We start from the raw sequence: 20625 nt of genomic DNA, 5'->3' as shown, positions 1-20625 counted from the left end.
GAAGAAAGGAACCAACAATTACTTTTTGGAATCAATGATTCTATCAATAATATAACCCATGAAAAAATATGACATTAAAAAACTCAATAATGAAAATTAACATGGAGGATCATCATACAGAGGTGTCAAACTCAAGACCGGGGGCCAGATCCAGCTGGCAGGGTGCTTAGATCTGGCCCACAGAGCTGCTCTGGAAATAGTGAAGGACCGGTCCACAGAGCACTGCTAGTAGAAGGCTGCAGGAGGCTGTCACAGTTGAAAACAGGGCCCAGAGGACATGCGCAACCCACTCAAGCTCCATTTTCGCTGGCAGAGGGCTGCAGGAGACTGTCGTGGCTGAAAACAGAACTTAGGAGTCTGTTTTCACTGGCAAAGTGCTTGGGCCAACACAGGTGCCCCTGACACAAGTGATGTCAACCTGGCCATGCCCACCCTGGCCATGCCCACCCCAGCCCCAAGGTCAAACACATCCCGGATGTGGCCCTCAACGAAATTGAGTTTGACACCCCTGGAATAGAAAGTCAACTTACCGCATCCTGTAGTAGTCCGGGTAACACCAACAAGGGTCTTATGGACAGCAGGGAGTCGCAGCATAGTGCTGATTTTTTTTTTTTTTAGCAAAGCCCTATAAGAGGAAGTTCAAGCAATAGCTTTATAATTTTAAATTGTGAGAACCTAAGATTAATTCAGATTTATAATGGTAATTTTAATTTAATACCATGGAACAGATACAGGGATATATACAGATAGTTCTCAGTTTATGACCTTTCTTGGCACAGTTGTTAAATAAACCACTGCAGTTGATAAATTAGTAACACACTTGTTAAGTGAATCTGGCTTCCCCATTGACTTTGCTTATCAGAAGGTCGAAAAAGGTGACCACATGACCCTGGAAGACTGCAACTATTATGAGTCAGCTGCCAAGCGTCTTACCGCAACAGTCATAAGTGTGAAAAACAGTCATCTAGAGGTCATAGGACATGGTGTGTCATTTCTGACACTTGCCACAAGTTTATACATCAGTCTTCTCTCTGAATCCCATGAGTATGCTCACCAAGACAATCCAATAATGTACAGAAAGATCATACCATGATTTATTGTCAAAGCTCTTACAACCCAGAAACTCCCTGGTGTATTATAGCAATAGCACTTAGACTTATATACCACTTCACAGTGCTTTACAGCCCTCTCTAAGCAGAGTCAGCATATTGGCCCCAACAATTCTGGGTCCTCATTTTACCCAACTCAGAAGGATGGAAGGCTGAGTCAACCTTGAGCCTGGTGAAATTTGAACTGCCAAATTGCAGGCAGCTGGCAGTCAGCAGAAGTAGCCTGCACTCTAATCACTGCACCATTGTGGCTCATTATCTATAAACAAACCATTTAACAGAGAGTATCTGGTGCAACATCAGAGTAATATTTGAGGCAAATCATTACAGGAATAAAAAAGCCTGTCTTTACCACTGCTTATTCTATTTACTCTAAAGAAGAATAAAATGCAAAGTTCTCAAAAGTGTGCATGCATACAAAGATTTATTAACCTGCTTTAATGAGGAAAGTACACTGCAATTTTTGAACCAACAAACAATGCAATAGTTCAAACTCCTTAGCAGAACTGAGTACCGTATCTTCACTTTTATGGAAAACAATTGTCCATTTTCATTTTCAGTTCCATATTAATAAGCAAATAAAAATGAAAACCTCCCAAGTCAGATTGAACTCCTGATGCGCATATCTGTGTTGCTTTCTTGGCAGCGGTTACTGCTGCTTTAGTGCCTGTTCCCTACTATGATATTCAAAAGCAAAGTTATCTCTTTGATAAACTTATTTTAAAATAAAATATCCCTTTCCAAGCATGTCAAGATTAATAAAGTCCAGGCTGAGAAAATACAGTACACAAATAATGTTGAATAGTTAGCTGTAATCTTTTTATACAGCTTATAGCATCCATGTACTTCACTCATCACAAGTCTTTTTAAGTCTTTTCACACAAGGTATTGTGTGAGCATATGTAAAATACACTACAAGCCAAACAATGATTTTAAGATTGCAATGCTCTCTAGATTACAATCAATTTATAGACTGCAGCTCGTATATAGATGAGAAGATCTGATGTTTTGAAATCGTCAGTTGTTCTGAAACTAAACCAAAAATCTTAAATCCAAATTTCTATTCAGAAATATATTTTTCGTCTACAACCATGCCCTACGAATTCCTAAATTTTAAGAATCAGGAATTTGTGAGCTCACGTCAAGAGAAGGCATCCAGATTTTTAACAAGTGGGTGGAACTGAGTATTTACGGTAATTGATTTTGTTTACAACTTTTATAAAATACAAGGAAATTTAAACGTGTTGTTACCCAAATTAATTAAACATACGCACAAACGCTACCAAGATCGCACGGTGACTCTCGCACGAGCTGGTTCAAATAGCTAAAAAAACAGTACGGTAACATTCCGGGGGAGAGGGGGGGCTTCAATGGAAACCTTAAAGCTAGATTGCGGAATATGTATGTTTTTTTTAAAGATAAACTGATAGTCTTGCACTAACCACGCGTAAGGAATTAACACGGAATCAGACGGAGCTCCTATGATTGAACTGCACTTGTAAATCCCCGCGACCGCTCCGTCCTTTCTAACCCTCTGGTTCCTGAGCGCTCCTTGCCACTTGATAACACTTCATAACGCGCTTAGGGAACCGGTTTGCACCGAACACTCCCTAAAGGGGCAACGGCGTTTACACACCAATGAAGGAGGAGACTCACGCAGGTGAGAGGAAGAATGGAGTTCTCCACTGGCGGGGCGGAGGGGGGGGTGCAAAAAGAAAACAAAGCAAGCCCGGAGGACTTGGGGTGGTCAACCTCGGTCAAGGGCGTCCCCGCCAAGCCCCTCCCGCTTCCTCCTTTTCAGTGCCAGGAAGAAGTCCTTCTTCAGGGACTGCCTTCTCGCTCGACCAACCCACCCACCACCTTTTTCCCTTGTTACCTCCGTGGCCGGGGGAGGCTCCTCGACCTTAAAACACAAGTCCCCTCTAACGCTGTCTCCAGTAAAATAATGGCGGTGCCCTCGGCAATTTTCGCGAGGCGCTCGGTAATTTCCGGCCGCCCGGAAACACCGCCCTGAAAACGCGCGCGACTTTCTCTATAGGGCAGACAGGAAAAACGAGGGGCTTGCGCGGCGGAAGGATATCTATCTCTATGAAGTGCGCGCGGAAGGATCCGTTGTAGTCTATATAAGCACCGCAAAAATGAGACTCGTTCTCTTTGGGACGGCCGTGTGTGTTGTCGCTGCTCTTCCCATTGCAACTGGCAACTTCGGCGCCATCATGGGATTTGGGGACCTGAAATCTTCCTCCGGGCTGCAGCTCCTGAACTCCTTCTTGTCAGATAAAAGTTACATCGAGGGGTGAGGGACCCAGACAGCAGCTTTCTCGCGTTTTGTTTTTTTCTGTGGGGGGGGGAACCTTTGAGAAAAGCGTTTTTTTCTCCGCTCGCTCTCGGCCTTAGTAGGCCCTGGCTGCCTTTCGTTGACACGCTTTCTGAAGTAAAATTGGGGAAGCGTCCTGCGGCAAGGCCTGGCTAGGAACTTTGCGATCAGATAAAGAGTACACTCGCTTATACACTCGCTTATAAAAATATCGAAGGCAACGACCGTAATTACATTATAACGAATTTAAATATTCTCATCGTCATCCCTAGAACGTTCAACGTTGTTTTAGTCTACGTTACCATGGTTTTGTTGTTTCCGAAACCGTATGCAGTACTTATTTTATTGCGGAAAAAGGGGAATGAACTGGCTAATGAAAGACCGCCCAGCAGGGATTTCGATCAAAACCTTTTGCAGCTCAGAAGGTTCTCTACAGCAGATGTCAGGTCTTTATTTAGTTGTATAAATGAGCTTGTGTTGGAAATGAACTTTGTGCGATTAACTTTTAATTTTAACTAGTGAAACACTATGGAATGAAGGAACATGAAACTAATCTGTGAACCTGAGTTATCAATGGCATGGAACGATTTTTAATTGGGATTAATTGGTAGATTTAATACACACACTCATCCCTAGGTATGTCCGATGTAAATGAAGCTGTAATTTCAAATTATTGCTTTTGACAAGGAATTCCCACCCTTGTTGTAAATCCATCTACTTCAGTATGAAGATACGTTATGGCCATCCTACTAAAGAATCAGATCTAACTCATAATCATAACCCAAGGACAGGGTTGCTCTATTCAAACCTTAACGGACTAGATATGAAAGGGAAAGGTCTGCTAGTTCCTATCAGACAGTTGCATCTGAAGAGCCACCTAGTGTCAATTGTTAACTTCAGCCACTGTATAATTTTTCCATACTGTTGGTGTTTAATTTATAGTAAATTATGGTAGTACTTTGATAAGTGGCTTTGCTAAAGTTCATGCTTATATTACTTTTCCTACAGGTATGTTCCATCACAGGCAGATGTTGCTGTATTTGAAGCAGTTAGTTCATCCCCTCCTCCTGAGTTCTACCATGCTCTCAGGTGGTACAACCACATTAAATCTTATGAGAAACAAAAGGCAAGGTGAGGTTCATTTCCGCTATTTGCATTTCTGTTTCTGGTCTTCCTACAGTTTGTGTTCCAGATGAAACTCACAGAAATATAAAATACTCTCTCTTTTTTTCTTTTTTTTTCCTTCAGAAATCTAGAGTTTTGGATATTTTTCCAGTAGGGATATGGAAAATATTCTTTGCATAGGAAGCTTCCAAGCATGGCCCATGTTTCCAAAAAAGTGCATGTTGGACTGTTCTGGTCTAGCTGAGAACACAAGGTCTATTGTACCCGAGGTAGAAATAGTTTGGGAGAGGAATGGGAAAAAGACCAGGAAGGTTGGTGGCTAAGGAGAGGGACAGAAGGGGAAGTGTTGGGAAGATGGGGATTCCTTGGAGTATATCATGCGGAGATTTGTGACAAGGGAGAAAAGGCATTGGAAGATTGGTGACAGGCCTCTGAGATAAGAGGCTATATGTTGCCCATCTCTCTTATCAAAAATTATTCTGGGTGGGAGAATGCATGGGAAATATGGAGAGTCTTCACCTGAATATGTTTTATCTGGAACAACCGAAATGAAACTTAAAACATTTTTCTCTTTTGTACACATTCATGATACAATAGTCCGTAATATAAAATTCTGTACTTCTAAGAAAGTAAGGTGTATTATTAGTATTTGTATAACTGGGTAGTTTTAAATTTGTAATTCACTTTTCCTGATGAATGCCAGTGAACAAATTGCACTATAAACTAACAAGTAGTCCTCAGTTGGGATCAGAATTTCTGTTGTAAATTGTTGCAGTCATAAGTCATCACATGACTCAGTTTTACAACTGTTTTCAGTGGTCATAAATAGAATCACGAGTTGTAAGTATGAATACAACTTTACCAATGCCATATTTCCCCAAAACCAGCAAAAACATAATTGCAAGCCAATTAAGTGCCTGAATTGCAATCGCATAATTGCAGGAGTAGGGTGACAATTATAAGTTCAAATTTAAATCATAACTGACTTTTTTGGTAGCTGTTGTTAATCAAATGGTTACTAGTCAAGGACTACCTATACAAGAGATGGGATGCTTCTACTTTACGAGCTTTCATAATCAACATAATTTAAATCTGAGAATTGGGGATTAGAAAATTCCCAATTCTCCAGTGTGCTGGAAGGGTGGGTGTGGACTCCTTTTCTGCTTGGAGGCTTAGTCAATCAGATTCCCAGTCATGCCGCCACCTCCTGAGTATGCCCAGTTTTGACTCTGCCTTCAAGCAAAGAAGATGCATGGAAGAGGTGCTGGTGATCAAAGAGTTATGGCTTCGGTGAATTCTTCAAAACTGTAAGACTCCATATGAATGGCTACTGTTTCTGTGTTTTTGGAGCTTCATCAGGGCAGCTTGTTTACTGTTTTTTTTGGGGGGGGGGTGAACTATAGTGACACAAGATTAAGAGCAGCAGGAGTTCCCCCCCCCCCTTTTCCCCCTATCAGTCTGAAGCTGTGGCATGCTTTAAAGACGGCTGGAGGCTTTGTGCCTTCCGAAAAGCCGAAGGACAGCTTATTGAAGCCTGTTTAAAGGGTCTTGGAGAAAAAATGCTTGCGGAAAAACAGTGTCTGGACTTTATTTTAAATTCACATATAAAGAAGCCCATAAGATATTAGAGGCTTCCTCGCCGGCTTAGTCCGGAACAGCAGCCTATACAGTTCAAGTCACTGCCCAGCTTTGCCTGGGGCATACTTTAAAGCATCAAATAAAAAGAGGAAAGAAAGCCACGGTAGCAGTAGTCCTTTGTGACTGAGTCTGCCCTGCCTGGACATAAGATAACATGGCTGACCATGCAAATGTTATTGGGACAAGGAAGGAGGATCGGGAGACCCTGACCTCTCCCCAGACCAGACTAAGGGCTCCAAGGAATCTAACTCTCTTACTAGAGAAGCTGCAGAAAAGTTGAAAGCAAAAGTTGTCTCCCCCAGGAGAGCAACCAAGACAGAAGAGGAAAATGCCCAGAGATGCTATGAGGCTAATAACAAGATAATATGGCCAGGGCAGAAAGGGAGGCAGAACAAAGAAAAGGCGAGGGCCCCCTTGAAAAGGGAGCTTGAAATTTCCTACGTTTGGCCTGCTAAACAAATAAATCAGCCAATAGAAATGGAGCAGCATATTCCTTGCTATCAAGGACCACTGGGTGGCATCGGAGAGCGGTTTTGTCAGCCTTCCCTTTGTTCAGAGGAGGATGATAGCATTCCTGTAGCAAAGGAGAGAGCTTTGCAATCAGATAATCAGTGGGAACCATTAGTAAAGAGAATGAAGGTGATCCCAGAGGTTACACTCTACGGCAGTGGTGTCTAACCTTTTTGGACTCCTGTGCTGATAATTGCTCACTCATACGTGCTCGCGCGCCAGCACCCAGAAGGCAATGCAGGTGGGTCCCCCCTGCGCATGTGACCCGCACCGCGGGTCTCTGCATGCATGCGCACCCCAACGCATGCGCACTGGATACCCAACAATCAGGCGGGTGGTATATGCGCAATGGACCTGTTCTGGGCGAGGGCTCGCATGCCAGTAGTAATGGCTCTGCATGCCACTTCTAGCACGCGTGCCGTAGGTTCACCATCATGGCTCTAGGGAGAACCAAGACCTGGAATTTATGGATCAGATGAAGAACCTGGTCTCAACCTTATCACAGGCCATCTACAATAGTGCCAGACAGCCACACTGACACAGGAGATACCTAGTAGTCAGGACCACTTCAGGGTGTCACAATAGCAAAGGGAGCTGGAAGCCCCCCAAAGAGCACAGTCAAATTTCTCCACACAAAGCAAGGCTTCTGCCTCAGGAGAGGAGGATCAAAGGGATGCAGACCTTTCAGAAGATAAAGGGAGGAATCCTGAGGCCCCAGCATTTGTTGGACTTTTCGACCAGCCTTTTTCAGCTCTTTGCTGTTTAAGGCCAAAAGCAGCAACAAATCTGGGAGTGGACCTGGTCACAAAGGAGTCAAATACAATTCTGTCAGGCCCAGGGGAGCTGCTATTCCCAAAGTCTGTCTACTAAAGAGACCGAGGAGATTCCCTCAAATGAATTCTTTCAAATATAATTCAAGGTCAGTGGCAAAAACCAGTAGTATTCCCAACACCGAGTGGTAATGATAAGAGGTTTTTTAATATGGCTTCAGACCTTGCTGAGGAGCTCCAGTCTTCAATGATACATGAACTGGTGGCTGCCTTAACTTTCTCATCTGTATTAGTTAATGATGGGGAGGATTCGCTGAAAGCAGATAGGAAGGTGGAGATGATGCTCTGTAAGATGCATCAGGCTTCGTCCTGGGCAATAAAGGCCACCACGGCCACATCTTTCTTCATCAAGGCCACGCTGGTTTGTCTATACCAGATGCAAGAGAAGGTTCCCCCAGGGGACGTACGTGCCCAACAGCGTTTAAACAAAGTGATAGCTGCTGTGGAATTCTCAGCAGATGCCACCATGCATGCCACAAGGTTTGCCTCTAACGCTATGGCCACCTCTATAGGGGCCTGACGAATACTGTGGCTTCGTCATTGGCAGGGAGACATGAGGTCCAAGTGGAAGCCAGCTTCTGCCCCTTAACAGTGGCAGAAAACTTTTTGAAGAGGCTCTAGATTCTGTGTTGGTAGAGAATAAAGATAGGAAGAAGGTTCTACCTTCAGAGTTCAGAAAATGGACCACTGTCAAACTTCTTCGCAGGCCTTCCTTTTGGGCCACAGACGCCGGATTCGGCATCCACCAGTCTCAAAGGACATATACACACGGGCACAGACAACCGGACAGATCTGGTTTCAAAGATAGATATGGTCAACAGGGCCAAAACAAACATCCATTCAGGGGCACGAGCAGCTTCCCCTTCTGTCGCACCAAATGACAGATAAACCCTCCCATTGGCAGCTGTCTAAGTCTGTTTGCCAGTCAATAGAAAACAACAACAGACACCTGGGTCCTAAACATGGTTGATACTAGGTGTCTCCCTTGAATTTCTCTCCACACCCCCAAACTTTTCATAAGTTGTCAGATTCCAAAGGATGAGGTAAAGAGAAACCTCATGGAGGCAGCAGTGCAACACTTACTAGACATCCAAACTATCCAACCAGTCCCACGAGACAAGCAAGGAAGGGTTCTACTCCATCCTGTTCATAGTTCCAAAGAATTTGGGGGGATGGAGGGCAATTCTGGACCTAAAAAGACTGAACAAATATCTGATATACAAGAAATTCAAAATGCAGTCCCTTCAGTTGATACTGGGGAGCATTCAGGAAGGTGACTTCCTGACCTTACAGAGGCTTACATACACATTCCTATTCTACAGCTCATCAGAAATTCCTGCATTTTCAGTATGCTGGCTTGCAATTCCAATACAATTCGAATACATGCCCTTCGGTCTATTAGCGCCCACAGCTTTCACCAAAGTGTTGGCAGCGGTGGTGGCACACCTCAGAGTGATTCCAGTGCACGTCCAATGTTACCTGGATGACATACTGATACAGTCCTTTTCACCAAACAGAGCAGCAGAGGACCTACAGTTCACCATCAGGACCCTGCAGGAACACGGGTTCTTGGTGAATTTCGACAAGAGTCATTTGTTCCCAACACATCGACTGCTGAACTTGGGAGCAATCATAGATATCAGGTCATGCGTGGTCTGTCACAAGGACAAGCTAGTATCAAGGTACTGGCAGCCCAAATTCAGTCAGCCCCATCAGTGACGCTGGACCTACTATCACAGCTCCCGGGGGAAATGGTGTCCTGCGTAGCAATTTTACCATGGGCATGGCTTCATTTTACTCCAGGTTCCCAAAAACGGGTGGAGGAAGCCAATGCTCTCCACATTCCATGGTCCAGAGACTGCTATACACTTTCCCCCCAGTTCCACTAATCCCAAGAGTTATAAATAAACTGATAAAGGAGAGGGCAGAGATCCTTGCACCACACAGAAGGGTACTACAAAAAGTATGTTCAGAATCAGGCTCAACACCAGACCTCCTCCCACCCTTAGGACAGCCACCTTTGGTATGTCCCACACAATTGGATTATCCTTCCAGCAACTGGAGAAAGCGTTGGTCTTACCTGACACACTTCTTCTCAGTGTGCTGAAGAATAATCCAATCTCACTCTGGCAACTGTCTAGAGTCCAGGGAAAGTCATCACCAGCACCATAAGTTAACACATCTTCATTAAAACTGGACAGACTCAGGAGGAGGAGGAGGCATGACCAAGAATCTGATTGACTCAGCCTCCAAGCAGAAGAGGAGTCTACACCCACACAACTGGATTATCCTTCAGCACACTGAGAAGTGTGTCAGGTAAGACCAACGCTCTTTTCAGAAATTGTTATTTAATCTGATTTAATATTTAGTAATAAATAAAACCTTCCTTGTTGAGAATTGAATACAATGACAGCAAGTCTCTCTTACTGATACTCAGACCTGTGCTGGAGATACATTATAATTAACCATTTAAAATGCAATTTGCCTGAAGGGCATCAGGTGCTTATGAAGTTGGCATCTAATTTCTTACCTTTGAAATTTCCATATGGTTGACAGCTGTTAACTGGTTGGCAAAGGGGGGCTGTACTTTAGCTTTATTCTAGACTGCACTGAAGTAATAGGAATGGACTGTCAACCATTAAATGCGATGTGTTTTGTAGTCTGCCTGGTGTGAAGAAAGCTTTGGGAAAATATGGCCCTGCAGATGTTGAAGACAATACGGGCACAGGTGGAGATAACAAAGATGATGACGACATTGATCTTTTTGGTTCTGATGAAGATGAGGTATCCAAAGCTTCTTCCTGTTAATTTTGTATGGAGCTTACATAAAAAGCAGCATGAACTTAATTGAATTATATAATAGAATATAATGCAGTTAAGATTAAATGGTTAAGACACTGTGTGAGAAACTATCTACAATACTACCAAATTTGGCTAGTTTGTACATCTCAGAATTGTAATGTTAGCTTCTCAGTTGGGAGATTTCAGTGTTTCTACAGAGGTTGCCCAGCTTGATATTTCCTGTTTGCCATTACAATCACAAACTCATATAGTCCCATGTGTAAAGCAAGGTACACATTTGATTTGGAATTTTGTTCAATTGGTTTTTGGTCTAAAGGAGGAACAATTATGTGTACAATCTATTGCATAGAAAGATGTTTTAAATGAGAGAAAGCCCTACTCTCTACTAGCAATGAATGATAATTACCCACCGTTTCCCCAAAAATAAGATATATCCCGAAAATAAGCCCTAGCAAGTTTTATGTGTGCACCTAATATAAGTCCTACCCCCCCCCCCATAAGCCCTATTTAAGAGCCTGTGCAGGCGGCCACCCACCCATTCTGTATGGTTGCTCGCGGTGCCATGGCCACAATGCACAGGAAGGGGGGTGCCCCTCACCAGCTTACTTAGGCTTCCACAGCCAGGCCATCCATGCCCTAACTTCTATCTCGCAGCAGCAACCATGTGTAGTAGGAGCCTACATGGTTACCAGCCCACTTCTGCTTGTTTGCTGGAAGTCAAGGCAGATGTCAGGATGTGGATGGCTGGCTGTGTGGCACTGAAGTAAGCTAGTGTGGGGAAGTTCCATTCCCCCCACCCACCTCACTGCAGCACTGATGTGCCATGCTGCCTTCTGCCTCCCGTACATGGAAAAAAATAAGACACACCTAGAAAATAAGCTCTAGTGCTTATTTGGGGGCTCAAAAGAAAATAAGACTTGGTTTTATTTTCAGGGGAAACGGGGAATTCAGTCTGCAAGAAAACAGGCAAGCTCAGAGAGCACAAAGGACTGCACATTTACAAATACTCTCCTCTATAGAAGGATCATTCTCTTGATAGCCTTAGATTGGCTGCCTACATGAAATTCTGCAGGGATGATGTGTTAGTAAAAATGTTTCACTTCAAGAGCCAAATGGCTCCTATTAACTACTCAGTTATTTAGGAAAAATGTAAATAATCCCACCTAACTGAGGCTTGTTTTTTCTAAGTAGCATGAGCCATCACTTAACTGAGAGTGAGGGCACTGGATCAAAATGGACACATGTTTATTTAAAAACAGATGAATCAAGTCAGTTTGTCTTACTGAGATTCTTTTCAGATTCCATATCTTGCAAAGGGATATAACATTTGGAAGGAAATTAATGTTGCTAGTTTTTTAATCATTCCTAACAATAAAAATGGAACTGGTCCTGTTATGCTTTATAGTCATTAAAACTTTCCACTAACCCAGTAGAATTTAGTAATGATATACTAAATGTATACTGTATACTTTGTCCAATACAACCAAGAAGTTGCTTTGCAACTATATTTCAGATATAGTTTGAGTGTCTAAACCAATTTCATTTGGTATTTAAACAAGGGTGTGAAATTAAAATTTCTTTAGTGAATGAAAAGGGTGGTGCATTGGAATGTTGTTCTATTCTTTTGGAACTTTCTGTGGCCTTAAGTGCAATTTGACCACAGTGTTCTTTGGAGTTATCTGATAAATCTGGGCCTTTGGTAATTGTAGTTGTTAGAGCAGGGGTCCACAAACTTGGCAACTTTAAGACTTGTGGACTTCAAACTCCCAGAATTCTATGCTGGCTGAGGAATTCTGGGAGTTGAAGTCCACAAGTCTTAAAGTTGCCAAGTTTGGAAACCTCTGTGTTATAGTTTTATTGTATCCAGAATAGAGTCTATTGTTTCTTATATCTCTGTAAAAGGATTGTGCTCAATTTAAGAAGTCTCTTAGATCCTAAGCTACCAAATAGTGGCAGAGATGAGTGTATTTGAACAATAATAATTTGTGATAATAGCTGGTTTCAAATGATCATATTGGGCAACAATTTTTCCCTAGCAGATGATTTCAGACTATGAAAAATTATCCCTTTAACTTGCAGAATAATTTAGTCTTTTATTTAGTCATTTTTAATTGATGGGATTGTGTTGTAAGATTTGCAATATATTATGTTAATTTTATCTTATTTTTGAATTTATTGTTTATTAATGTTAGCCTTTTGTGTGTGTGTCTGCATGCTATATTTTAGTGGAAACACTTGGTAGAAACCTAAAAAAATAATTAGATAATGCTTTACTCTGTAAAACTATGGCAGGTACACAATCTATCCAACCTTCACTGAAGGCTTAAATCACAGTAAATGTACGTATGACTTCTGGGAAAGCCTAGGGCAGTAGTCTAGACTGGGAAAACAAATAGCACTCTTGCGTTTTTGCCAAGAGAACTGTGGACACAAAGTAGTAATCATGGAATTGGGAATCATGCCCCACTTGAGAGAAACTTTATCTTATATGTTGTAATGCATATTAAAGTTAGCTGTAGGTAGTGTTTTAAAATTAAAATCTCATCTTTTTCAAAGCTTTGAATTGGTGACATGATGAATAAAACCAAATCACCATCTTTCGTCTGAAATTATGATGATTTGTTTTTCTGAAAGAGCCAATTGAGTTTGTTCTTAATAAGGAAATAATTGCTTTATTTTATTTAACTTTCTTTTGATTTCTTCAGGAAAGTGAAGAAGCAAAAAAGTTAAGGGAGGAGAGGCTTGCTCAGTATGAATCAAAGAAGGCTAAAAGTAAGTTACCAGCCCTTTAGCACTCCTTAACTTTACTCAGTCTGAATTATTTCCTAGATTAACCGCAGTCTGACTAAGCTCACTGCGTATAAGTATTACAGACATCTTTTTTATTTTAGGTATTGCTTTGATTTAAAATCTGTCATTACAGTTCAAATATCTGAATACAGGTAAAGATAAATTTCTGTCAATGGTGAAATACTGATTGCATAGCAAATATGTGATTCCACAGGTACTGGCCTGAAACTGTTCAGTGCTGTAGCAGTTGCAGTATTCCAACTGTGGGAAAACAGCTGTTATGCTTGCAGAATGCTCCTTTCCCAAGCGGGAGAAGAGAGTTTCAGTGTAACGAACAATATCATATCTTGTATTCTTCTCCTCTGCTGATTAAATTTAATCTTATTTTGCAGTTTAGAAGTTTTAAACATTTACTTTTAGCTTTGTTCTAAGTAAAAGCAACATTTTTTGAGTACTAGCACTAGGTTGTATAAGGAAATTTGTTACAATACAGTTGCTATTGTGATGTTATCCATTCAGTTGTGCTTGACTCTTAGCAATTCTGTGGACCAGGTCTCTGCAACATCTTCCAATCTTGCACTACTTCGGCAGTTGCTTTAACTTCTTGAAATCATGTAAAACAGCCTGTTTTTATTGAGTTATTCTTTGGTTTTTCTAGAACCAGCACTGGTTGCCAAGTCATCCATTTTATTAGATGTAAAACCTTGGGATGATGAGACAGATATGGCCAAATTGGAGGAGTGTGTCCGAAGCATTCAGGCTGATGGCTTAGTGTGGGGATCATGTAAGTAACTGGTTGGAGATAGAAAAATTATGACTTATTATTTTTAGAGTACATTTCACATGCATAAGATCTAAGTATAGTTGAATTGCTTCTTAAATCATGTCTGCAAAAGTTCATAGAGTTTATTGTTTCCATTTCACAAAATAACGGGCTTTTTGTTGAGAACTTCCAACTGGTGTAGTAGGGCCAGTCATATTTCTTACTGAGTATCCCAAAATGGAATTTTGGCCGTGTTGTGGACTAATACTGTAGTATTTAGACTTATATACCACCCATAGTGCTTCACAGCACTTTCTGAGTGGTTTATAATGTCAGCATTATTTGCATTGCCCCTAACAATCTGGCTCTTCGTTTTACTGACCTCAAAAAGATAGAAGGCTGAGTTAACCTTGAGTCTTGTCAAGATCAAACTCTGGCTGTGGGGAGACTTTGCATGCAATATTGTATTCTAACCACTGCTCCATCAGGGCTCCTAGACTAGATCATTGAATTCTGATGGCCCTGTAATTTACAGTACCTTATCACATCCTCTGCTCTCTTTGCACCTGATAGGCAAATGTATGTGGACTAGCACCATTCTTTTCCTCATTCCATTGTTTTTGCACAACATATATATCAACCGATACAATTTATCAAACCTCCCTACCTTCTTGCAAACAACAATGTCATTAGACATTACCTTAAACTGGATTTATTACTTATTGCTGTTCCTGCATATGATAGTCTTCAATGCACTTACATTTATTGAAATGTTCCAATAAGGAAAATTACCTAAGTTTACTACAGCATCATTTATAGCAAATTATTGCCATAAATCAGAGTTTGGTGGCACTTTTCCAGACTTAACATTTTATTAAAAGAGTGCTAGAGTGCTACTAGAATCCTTCTATAAAATGATGGAAGGCAGGGGCTATCTAATTTTTCCCCTTTTAAATTCGCTTCTTAGTTGCTGTACTTCAGGGGGAGTTTCTGTATGAGAGAAGCTATAATTCAAGTTCCTGAATGCTTGCTTCTACACATTACCCACACTGAATATCTATTACAGGGCATAAACATATAGAGTAGATTATCAGTTTTAACAGTTGTTTCATTATCTTTCTAGCAAAGCTAGTTCCAGTTGGTTATGGAATAAAGAAACTTCAAATTCAATGTGTAGTTGAAGATGATAAAGTTGGAACTGATATGTTGGAAGAGAAGATCACTGCATTCGAAGATTATGTACAATCAATGGATGTGGCAGCTTTCAACAAAATTTAAGTTGTGGTAGCTTCTGGAATAAAACTATTGCAGCAGAAATATTGTGATTTATTGTCTTCAGCTATTCGACTTAAAATCGAGTTTGCAATGGAAGTTTGTGGGTTAAAAGGAAATACTATCATTTGAATTCTTTGCTTCAGAGACAGAAGGTGGTTCTACTATAGTTCCAATCTTATCCTGGGAGGAATTCCAGGTTGTGATTTTACACTGGTGAACCAAATCCCCTCTAATTAATTGAATAGTTCTTTACCTGACATAGTGGGTTGCTCTGACATTGAAAGCACTGAAATGGAGGAGTTTAAAAGGTTAGGGGGTAAACAGAGGGTGGTTTATTTCATAAGACTCCCCTCAAATTTAATGGTATATGTGAATCACCTAAGGAGAATTCACTTAAACCACCATGCACTCAAACAAATGGACCATCAGATAAATTATTTTGTTCATAGACAAAGGTTGGATAAGATGCCAAATAGTAGTATAACATTGGTCTATCTGACCTGCTAAATATGTCAGATGCATTCTTTGAATAATCTTGGATCACATGAGATCTCAAATGCCTTTATATAGTAAATGTGTTGTCATCTTCATCATCACTCAAAGCTCCATAATTATCATGACACAGTACACATGAACCACAAACTATCATCAGTGTAGTTATTGTCTTCCACCAAATTCTATGCTGTTGATAGGTACCTTTAGAGTTTTTGACTTGGAATGCATTTGAAAAACTAATGGAAGGTTGGTTGGCTGCTTCTGCTTTTTTAGTGGTGTTTGTTTATCTTTGTTTTTTGAACATTGCATTCATTTATGTCTCTCCATGGAAAGGGCTTCTTTTTAAGGGGCTTTATTGGCTTCCTAATCTTAGGAATGTATGCTTTTTTGGATCTTGCTGAAGCAGTCTGTGGTATGTTTTGGTGCAAAGGTATGTTTGAAAGTGTTTTTTTGAGATCTGTTTGCTGCATTTCTTCAGTCTATTCCTTTGGCACTGAAAGTGCAAAAAGGATTGTTTTCTGAGCAAGGATGCAAGCATGACTCAAGATTACTTCTCTGTAAGAAGTTAGAAGAGGAACTACAGAAGAACCCACAGAAAAAGAACAAAAAATCCAATGGATTTTAAAAAAACATAAGTTAGGTCTAATAGACAAAAAAGAGCTAGCACAAAAAGTTAAAAGATCTAAACAAAAGCTTTTTGAAAACGCAAACAAACCAGGAAGATGGCTGGCATATAGATTGAAGAAAAGAAATTGATTTATCAACTAAAAGATGATGAAGGAACTCTTATTATCAAAATGATGATAAAAAAATTCAAAACTACTACAAAAATCTTCATGATCAAGAGATAATTCCAGAAGAAAAAAATAAAACAATACTTAGAAAAAGCAGAACTACCTACAGTACCAGAAACAAAGCAACATTAGAAGAAAAAATAACAATGATGGAATTAACAGAAGCAATCAAAAGACAAAAGAATGGCAAAACACCAGGACCGGATGGTCTACCAGCAGAATTAAATAAAATTTTACAGGAGTGACCCAATGTTGGTATTTAATGAACTATTGATAGAGGCGAAAATACCAAGTTCTTGGATGGAAGCATATATTACTCTCATTGAAAGAAGACTCAGATCTGAAATGGATAAAAAATTACAGGCCGATATCCTTATTGAATGCCGACTATAAAATATTTCCTTTAATAATAGCAGAATGACTAAAGAGATTTTTAAATCGATTTATACACTCAGATCAAAATGGCTTTTTACCTAAGAGACAAATAAAAGACTATGAGAATAATTTTGAATACTTAGGAATATTATGAAGCACAGAGAAGCAATGGCGTTGATCTTCCTAGATACACAAAAGGCATTTGATAATGTGAACTGGCCATTCATGTTAGCATAATTGAAAGCAATGGACTTTGGGGAGAGATTTATTAAGATGATCAAAGCAATATAAACAAACTGCAAGAGTGATGGTAAATGGGGATATGACCGAAAAGGTTAATATTAAGAAAGGAATGAGAAGGATGCCTCTTGTCACCACTTATTTGTATTGACACTAGAAGTATTAAATAGAAATATCAGACAAGATGAGATAAAAAGTATGGAGATAAAAAAAGGAAAATATCAATTACAGGCATTTGTAGATGATTTAGTTTTCTAGAAAATCCTCTAGAAACAGGACCTAAGCTAATTTTAAAAAGTACGGCGAAGTGGCAGGATTGAAAATAAACAGAAAAAACTAAGATCTTAGTGAAAAATGTCACTTACAGAGAAACAGGAAAAAAGATAACGAAGAGATTAGATATCCAGATCGCTAAGAAAGTAAAATATCTAGGAATTCAATTAACAGCAAGAAGTGTGACAATTAAAGAAGATAATTATTATAAATTGAAACAACAAATTAATGTAGATCTGGAAAAACTTGCAGTTGTTAATAGGGAGAATAGCAACAATTAAAATGAATATATTGCTGAGACTATTGTACCTGTTTCAAACTATTCTGATAAAACGAGAAAAAATATTTTGAAGATCTTAATAAAATAATATTAAAATATATTTGGCAAGAGAAAAAAAGCAAGAATAAACTTTAAAATGTTACAGGATACAAGAACCAGAGAATGGTTTGGATTACCTAATTGGGAATTATACTACCAGGCAGCAGTGTTAACATGGATGAAAGAATGGATTGTACTGAGGGACACAAGATTATTGACTCTGGAGGGGCATGATTTGCAATTGGGTTGGCATGCTTTTCTATGGTATGGGAAAAGTAAGATACATGGTTACTTTCAAAGACATAAGAAATGCATTACTTGTCACTATGGGAGAAAATTAAAGACTGGCACTATTTGAAGATTCCAGTTTGGCTTTCGACAATGGAAGCGCTTATTCAAATATTATTAATTTGGGAAATATTGTTAGATACAAATATATTTTAAATGAAAAGGGCGAGCTCAAAACTAAGCAAGAATTAAATGAGCAAGGTATTGACATGGTTTGGTATTCATATATGCAAATACAGTCTAGATATGATAAAGATATTACACTAGATGGTTTCTATAAAGAACCAATAGAATTGGATAAAATATTAACAGTAATAGAAGAAAGATTGATTTAAAAAAATTTTATAGTTACCTATTGGGTGTTAAATTGGAAGAACAAGTGAAGGAAACGATAGCATGGGGGGGAAATTTGGTTATAATGGCAGAAATTATGGGATAGAAACACTAAACTAACAATGTCAACTGCATACAAAGAAAATCTGTATAAGATGTTTTATAGATGGCATTTTGCACCGGCAAGACTGGCAAAGATGTTTAAAGATAAATCAGCTGAATGCTGAAAATGTCACCAGACGCCTGGAACATATCATATGTGGTGGACATGTGTAGAAGCTAAAAGGTATGGACAAAAATACATACGTGGTTGGAAAAGATGATACAACAACATATTGATTTAAAACCTGAAATATTTCTGTTGGGGATTATAGCTGAAAATTATAGTAAATAGAATGTATATTTAATTATTCATGTACTAACCAGCTAGAACTGTATTTGCACAAAATTGGAAAGTGAAGAGATTCTGATTGAAGAGAGCGTAATTAGAAAAATATTAGACTGCAGAAATGAATAGGTTAACACTAGCAATTCAAAGAGAAGGAACAAAGTGAATATTATATGATATGGGATATATTTTATCAATGGTTGGAAGATAAATATGGAAGTTAAAATTTAAAGAAGACTTGCACAAAATAGTAAATATCTGGTAAGAATTAAAAATGTTAAGATGGGGAATGTTATAAGAATTAGATATATGATGCAGGTTAGTATTAAGAGCAGAGTTCTAAAGTTAAGCAATGAATATGTATAAACTAATGGTTATTGCACAAGGTATTTATATCCAGGTGACACACTGTGCAAATGAAAGATGGAATGTTGGTATAAATAAAATAAAAAATTTAAATAAAAAGATTACTTCTTTTTTTCTGTTAAATTAATGTACTTTACATTTAAGATGTAAATGTTGGCATCCAGACAGGCAAGGATTGATTTGAATTTGGTCCTTGTGTGGGCCTCACTCTTGAGCAGCTTCTCACTTGTCGTCGTCGTCATCGTCCCGCCATGCAGAAAATCTGCACTGCAGATGAATCTCGGAATGAAGGAGAAATCCATATTCCTTATTCTTCGGGTTAAGGTTGGTCATACGCAAAATATTCTGAAGCAGTTTTAAAAGCATGGACTGACTGGAATTGAATACTTTCTGCCCTGGTGTTTTATAGTCTCTAGAGGATATAACTGATTGGAAAGGACTTTTCTCTCTTCTGAAAAAGACTCAAAACTCAGACATTCTATTACTAGTCTATGTTCCCTTCATTTAGCATATAGTATACACAGGGCATACAATGCTGTTGTACTACTGAGTTCAAGGAAAGCTAGAGCTAGAAAATGTGAGCAGCAAAGCTCCAGATAAAGTGCTAGGTGATAGCAACCTGTAGAGTTTTCTGCATCCTGCCAATACTGGCTGTCTGGATCTGTGTGCAAGTCCCTAGGGCAAGGGTCTTCAAACTTGGCAAGTTTAAGACTTGTGGATTTCAACTCCCAGAATTCCTGAGCTAACATGACTGGAGGAGGAATTCTGAGAGTTGATGTCCACAAGTCTTAAAGCTGTCAAGTTTGAAGACTCTTGCTCTAGGGTGAAACACTGAAATCTTGTTTCAAGTTTTGTTTTAATGAAACTTAGAACATGCATATTGGCTCATATTTTTTTTGTGCCAAACCAGTCTGAACCATTTTGCTGGAACACTTAGTGCTTTACAGTCAAAACAAAACATTTTCTGTTTTATGCAGCCTTGCATTCCATTTTAGTTTTAGCTTTAAAAGAATTTGTTAAATTTACCTCACACACATGGTTACTCAACTGTCCCTTTTATTTCAGGGTAGGTAAAGGGTATATTAAATTACCTCCTGGACATTTAGCAAGAAATTCAAAAGTTTGTCTTTCTAGGGCAGGGGTTCCCAACCTGGGGTGTTCGCACCTCCTGGGGGTGCGAGACGATATTCCAGGGGGTGCGAGAAAAGTCCAGGTAAATAATAGGATATTGGCTATATGTTGGCATTTTTATTTATTATGCAATGGATTAACTTTGTTTTCATTTTAGAGTTAAGTATCATTATTTAGTGGCCGTCACATACATAGCTGAAAAGATTCAATCCTACCATATATTTAACGTGTTCAGTAGTTCCTAAAGTCTAAATTTCAGGGGGTGCGAGGTTTGAGTGAAATTTCTTTAGGGGTGCGGGGTGAAAAAAAGGTTGGGAACCACTGTTCTAGGGGCAGGCTTAAGGGAAGGGTCTTTACAGAAAGATGTAGAAATTCACAGCTAAATAGACAAAACAGTCAGTAGATTCATCTTGATTGATGACAATATTGAGTATCTTATTGGGGAATTTGGGGGGGTCTGCTAG

At 39.5% G+C, this 20625-nt stretch overlaps 2 protein-coding genes and 2 non-coding genes across 4 annotated transcripts in view; 3 read left to right on the top strand and 1 right to left on the bottom strand.

The window, feature by feature from the left end:
- NDUFS1 (NADH:ubiquinone oxidoreductase core subunit S1) overlaps positions 1 to 3138 on the bottom strand; it is a 51651-nt gene extending 48513 nt beyond the window's left edge. The window contains exons 1-2 of the mRNA XM_087914085.1: positions 2986 to 3138; positions 531 to 625 (exon numbers count right to left, since the gene is read on the bottom strand). Of these exons, the coding sequence (XP_087770211.1) occupies positions 531 to 594 (64 nt within the window). The 5' untranslated portion in view covers positions 595 to 625; positions 2986 to 3138. The remainder of the gene's footprint in view (positions 1 to 530; positions 626 to 2985) is intronic.
- A 121-nt stretch (positions 3139 to 3259) lies between these two features.
- On the top strand, positions 3260 to 15201 carry EEF1B2 (eukaryotic translation elongation factor 1 beta 2). The gene is made up of 6 exons (XM_026707796.2): positions 3260 to 3405; positions 4435 to 4557; positions 10190 to 10313; positions 13037 to 13103; positions 13780 to 13905; positions 15008 to 15201. Exons 1-6 carry the CDS (start codon positions 3326 to 3328, stop codon positions 15160 to 15162), a joined length of 675 nt encoding a protein of 224 aa, XP_026563581.1. The 5' UTR covers positions 3260 to 3325; the 3' UTR covers positions 15163 to 15201.
- Positions 12895 to 12970, top strand: LOC113441058 (small nucleolar RNA SNORD51). Its single transcript, XR_003374795.1, has one exon. It is a non-coding gene; the product is annotated as a small nucleolar RNA SNORD51 (small nucleolar RNA).
- LOC113441059 (small nucleolar RNA SNORA41) lies at positions 13328 to 13461 on the top strand. The gene has a single exon (XR_003374796.1). It is a non-coding gene; the product is annotated as a small nucleolar RNA SNORA41 (small nucleolar RNA).
- Positions 15202 to 20625: the final 5424 nt, after the last annotated feature.

Source organism: Pseudonaja textilis, chromosome 1, assembly GCF_049901715.1.
Source record: "Pseudonaja textilis isolate UNSWEBS1 chromosome 1, rPseTex1.2, whole genome shotgun sequence".
NCBI lineage: Eukaryota > Metazoa > Chordata > Lepidosauria > Squamata > Elapidae > Pseudonaja > Pseudonaja textilis.
Note: the sequence above shows the minus strand (reverse complement) of the source record. Positions and strands in the feature narration are given on the sequence as shown.

What these genes read in the sequence shown, in the direction of transcription:
- EEF1B2 (XM_026707796.2), top strand. Translation starts at nt 3,326, where the DNA reads ATGGGATTTGGGGACCTGAAATCTTCCTCCGGGCTGCAGCTCCTGAAC. An exon ending in TTGGTTCTGATGAAGATGAG is followed by an intron (nt 10,314 to 13,036) that starts GTATCCAAAGCT and finishes TGATTTCTTCAG; the next exon opens with GAAAGTGAAGAAGCAAAAAA. An exon ending in TGAATCAAAGAAGGCTAAAA is followed by an intron (nt 13,104 to 13,779) that starts GTAAGTTACCAG and finishes TGGTTTTTCTAG; the next exon opens with AACCAGCACTGGTTGCCAAG.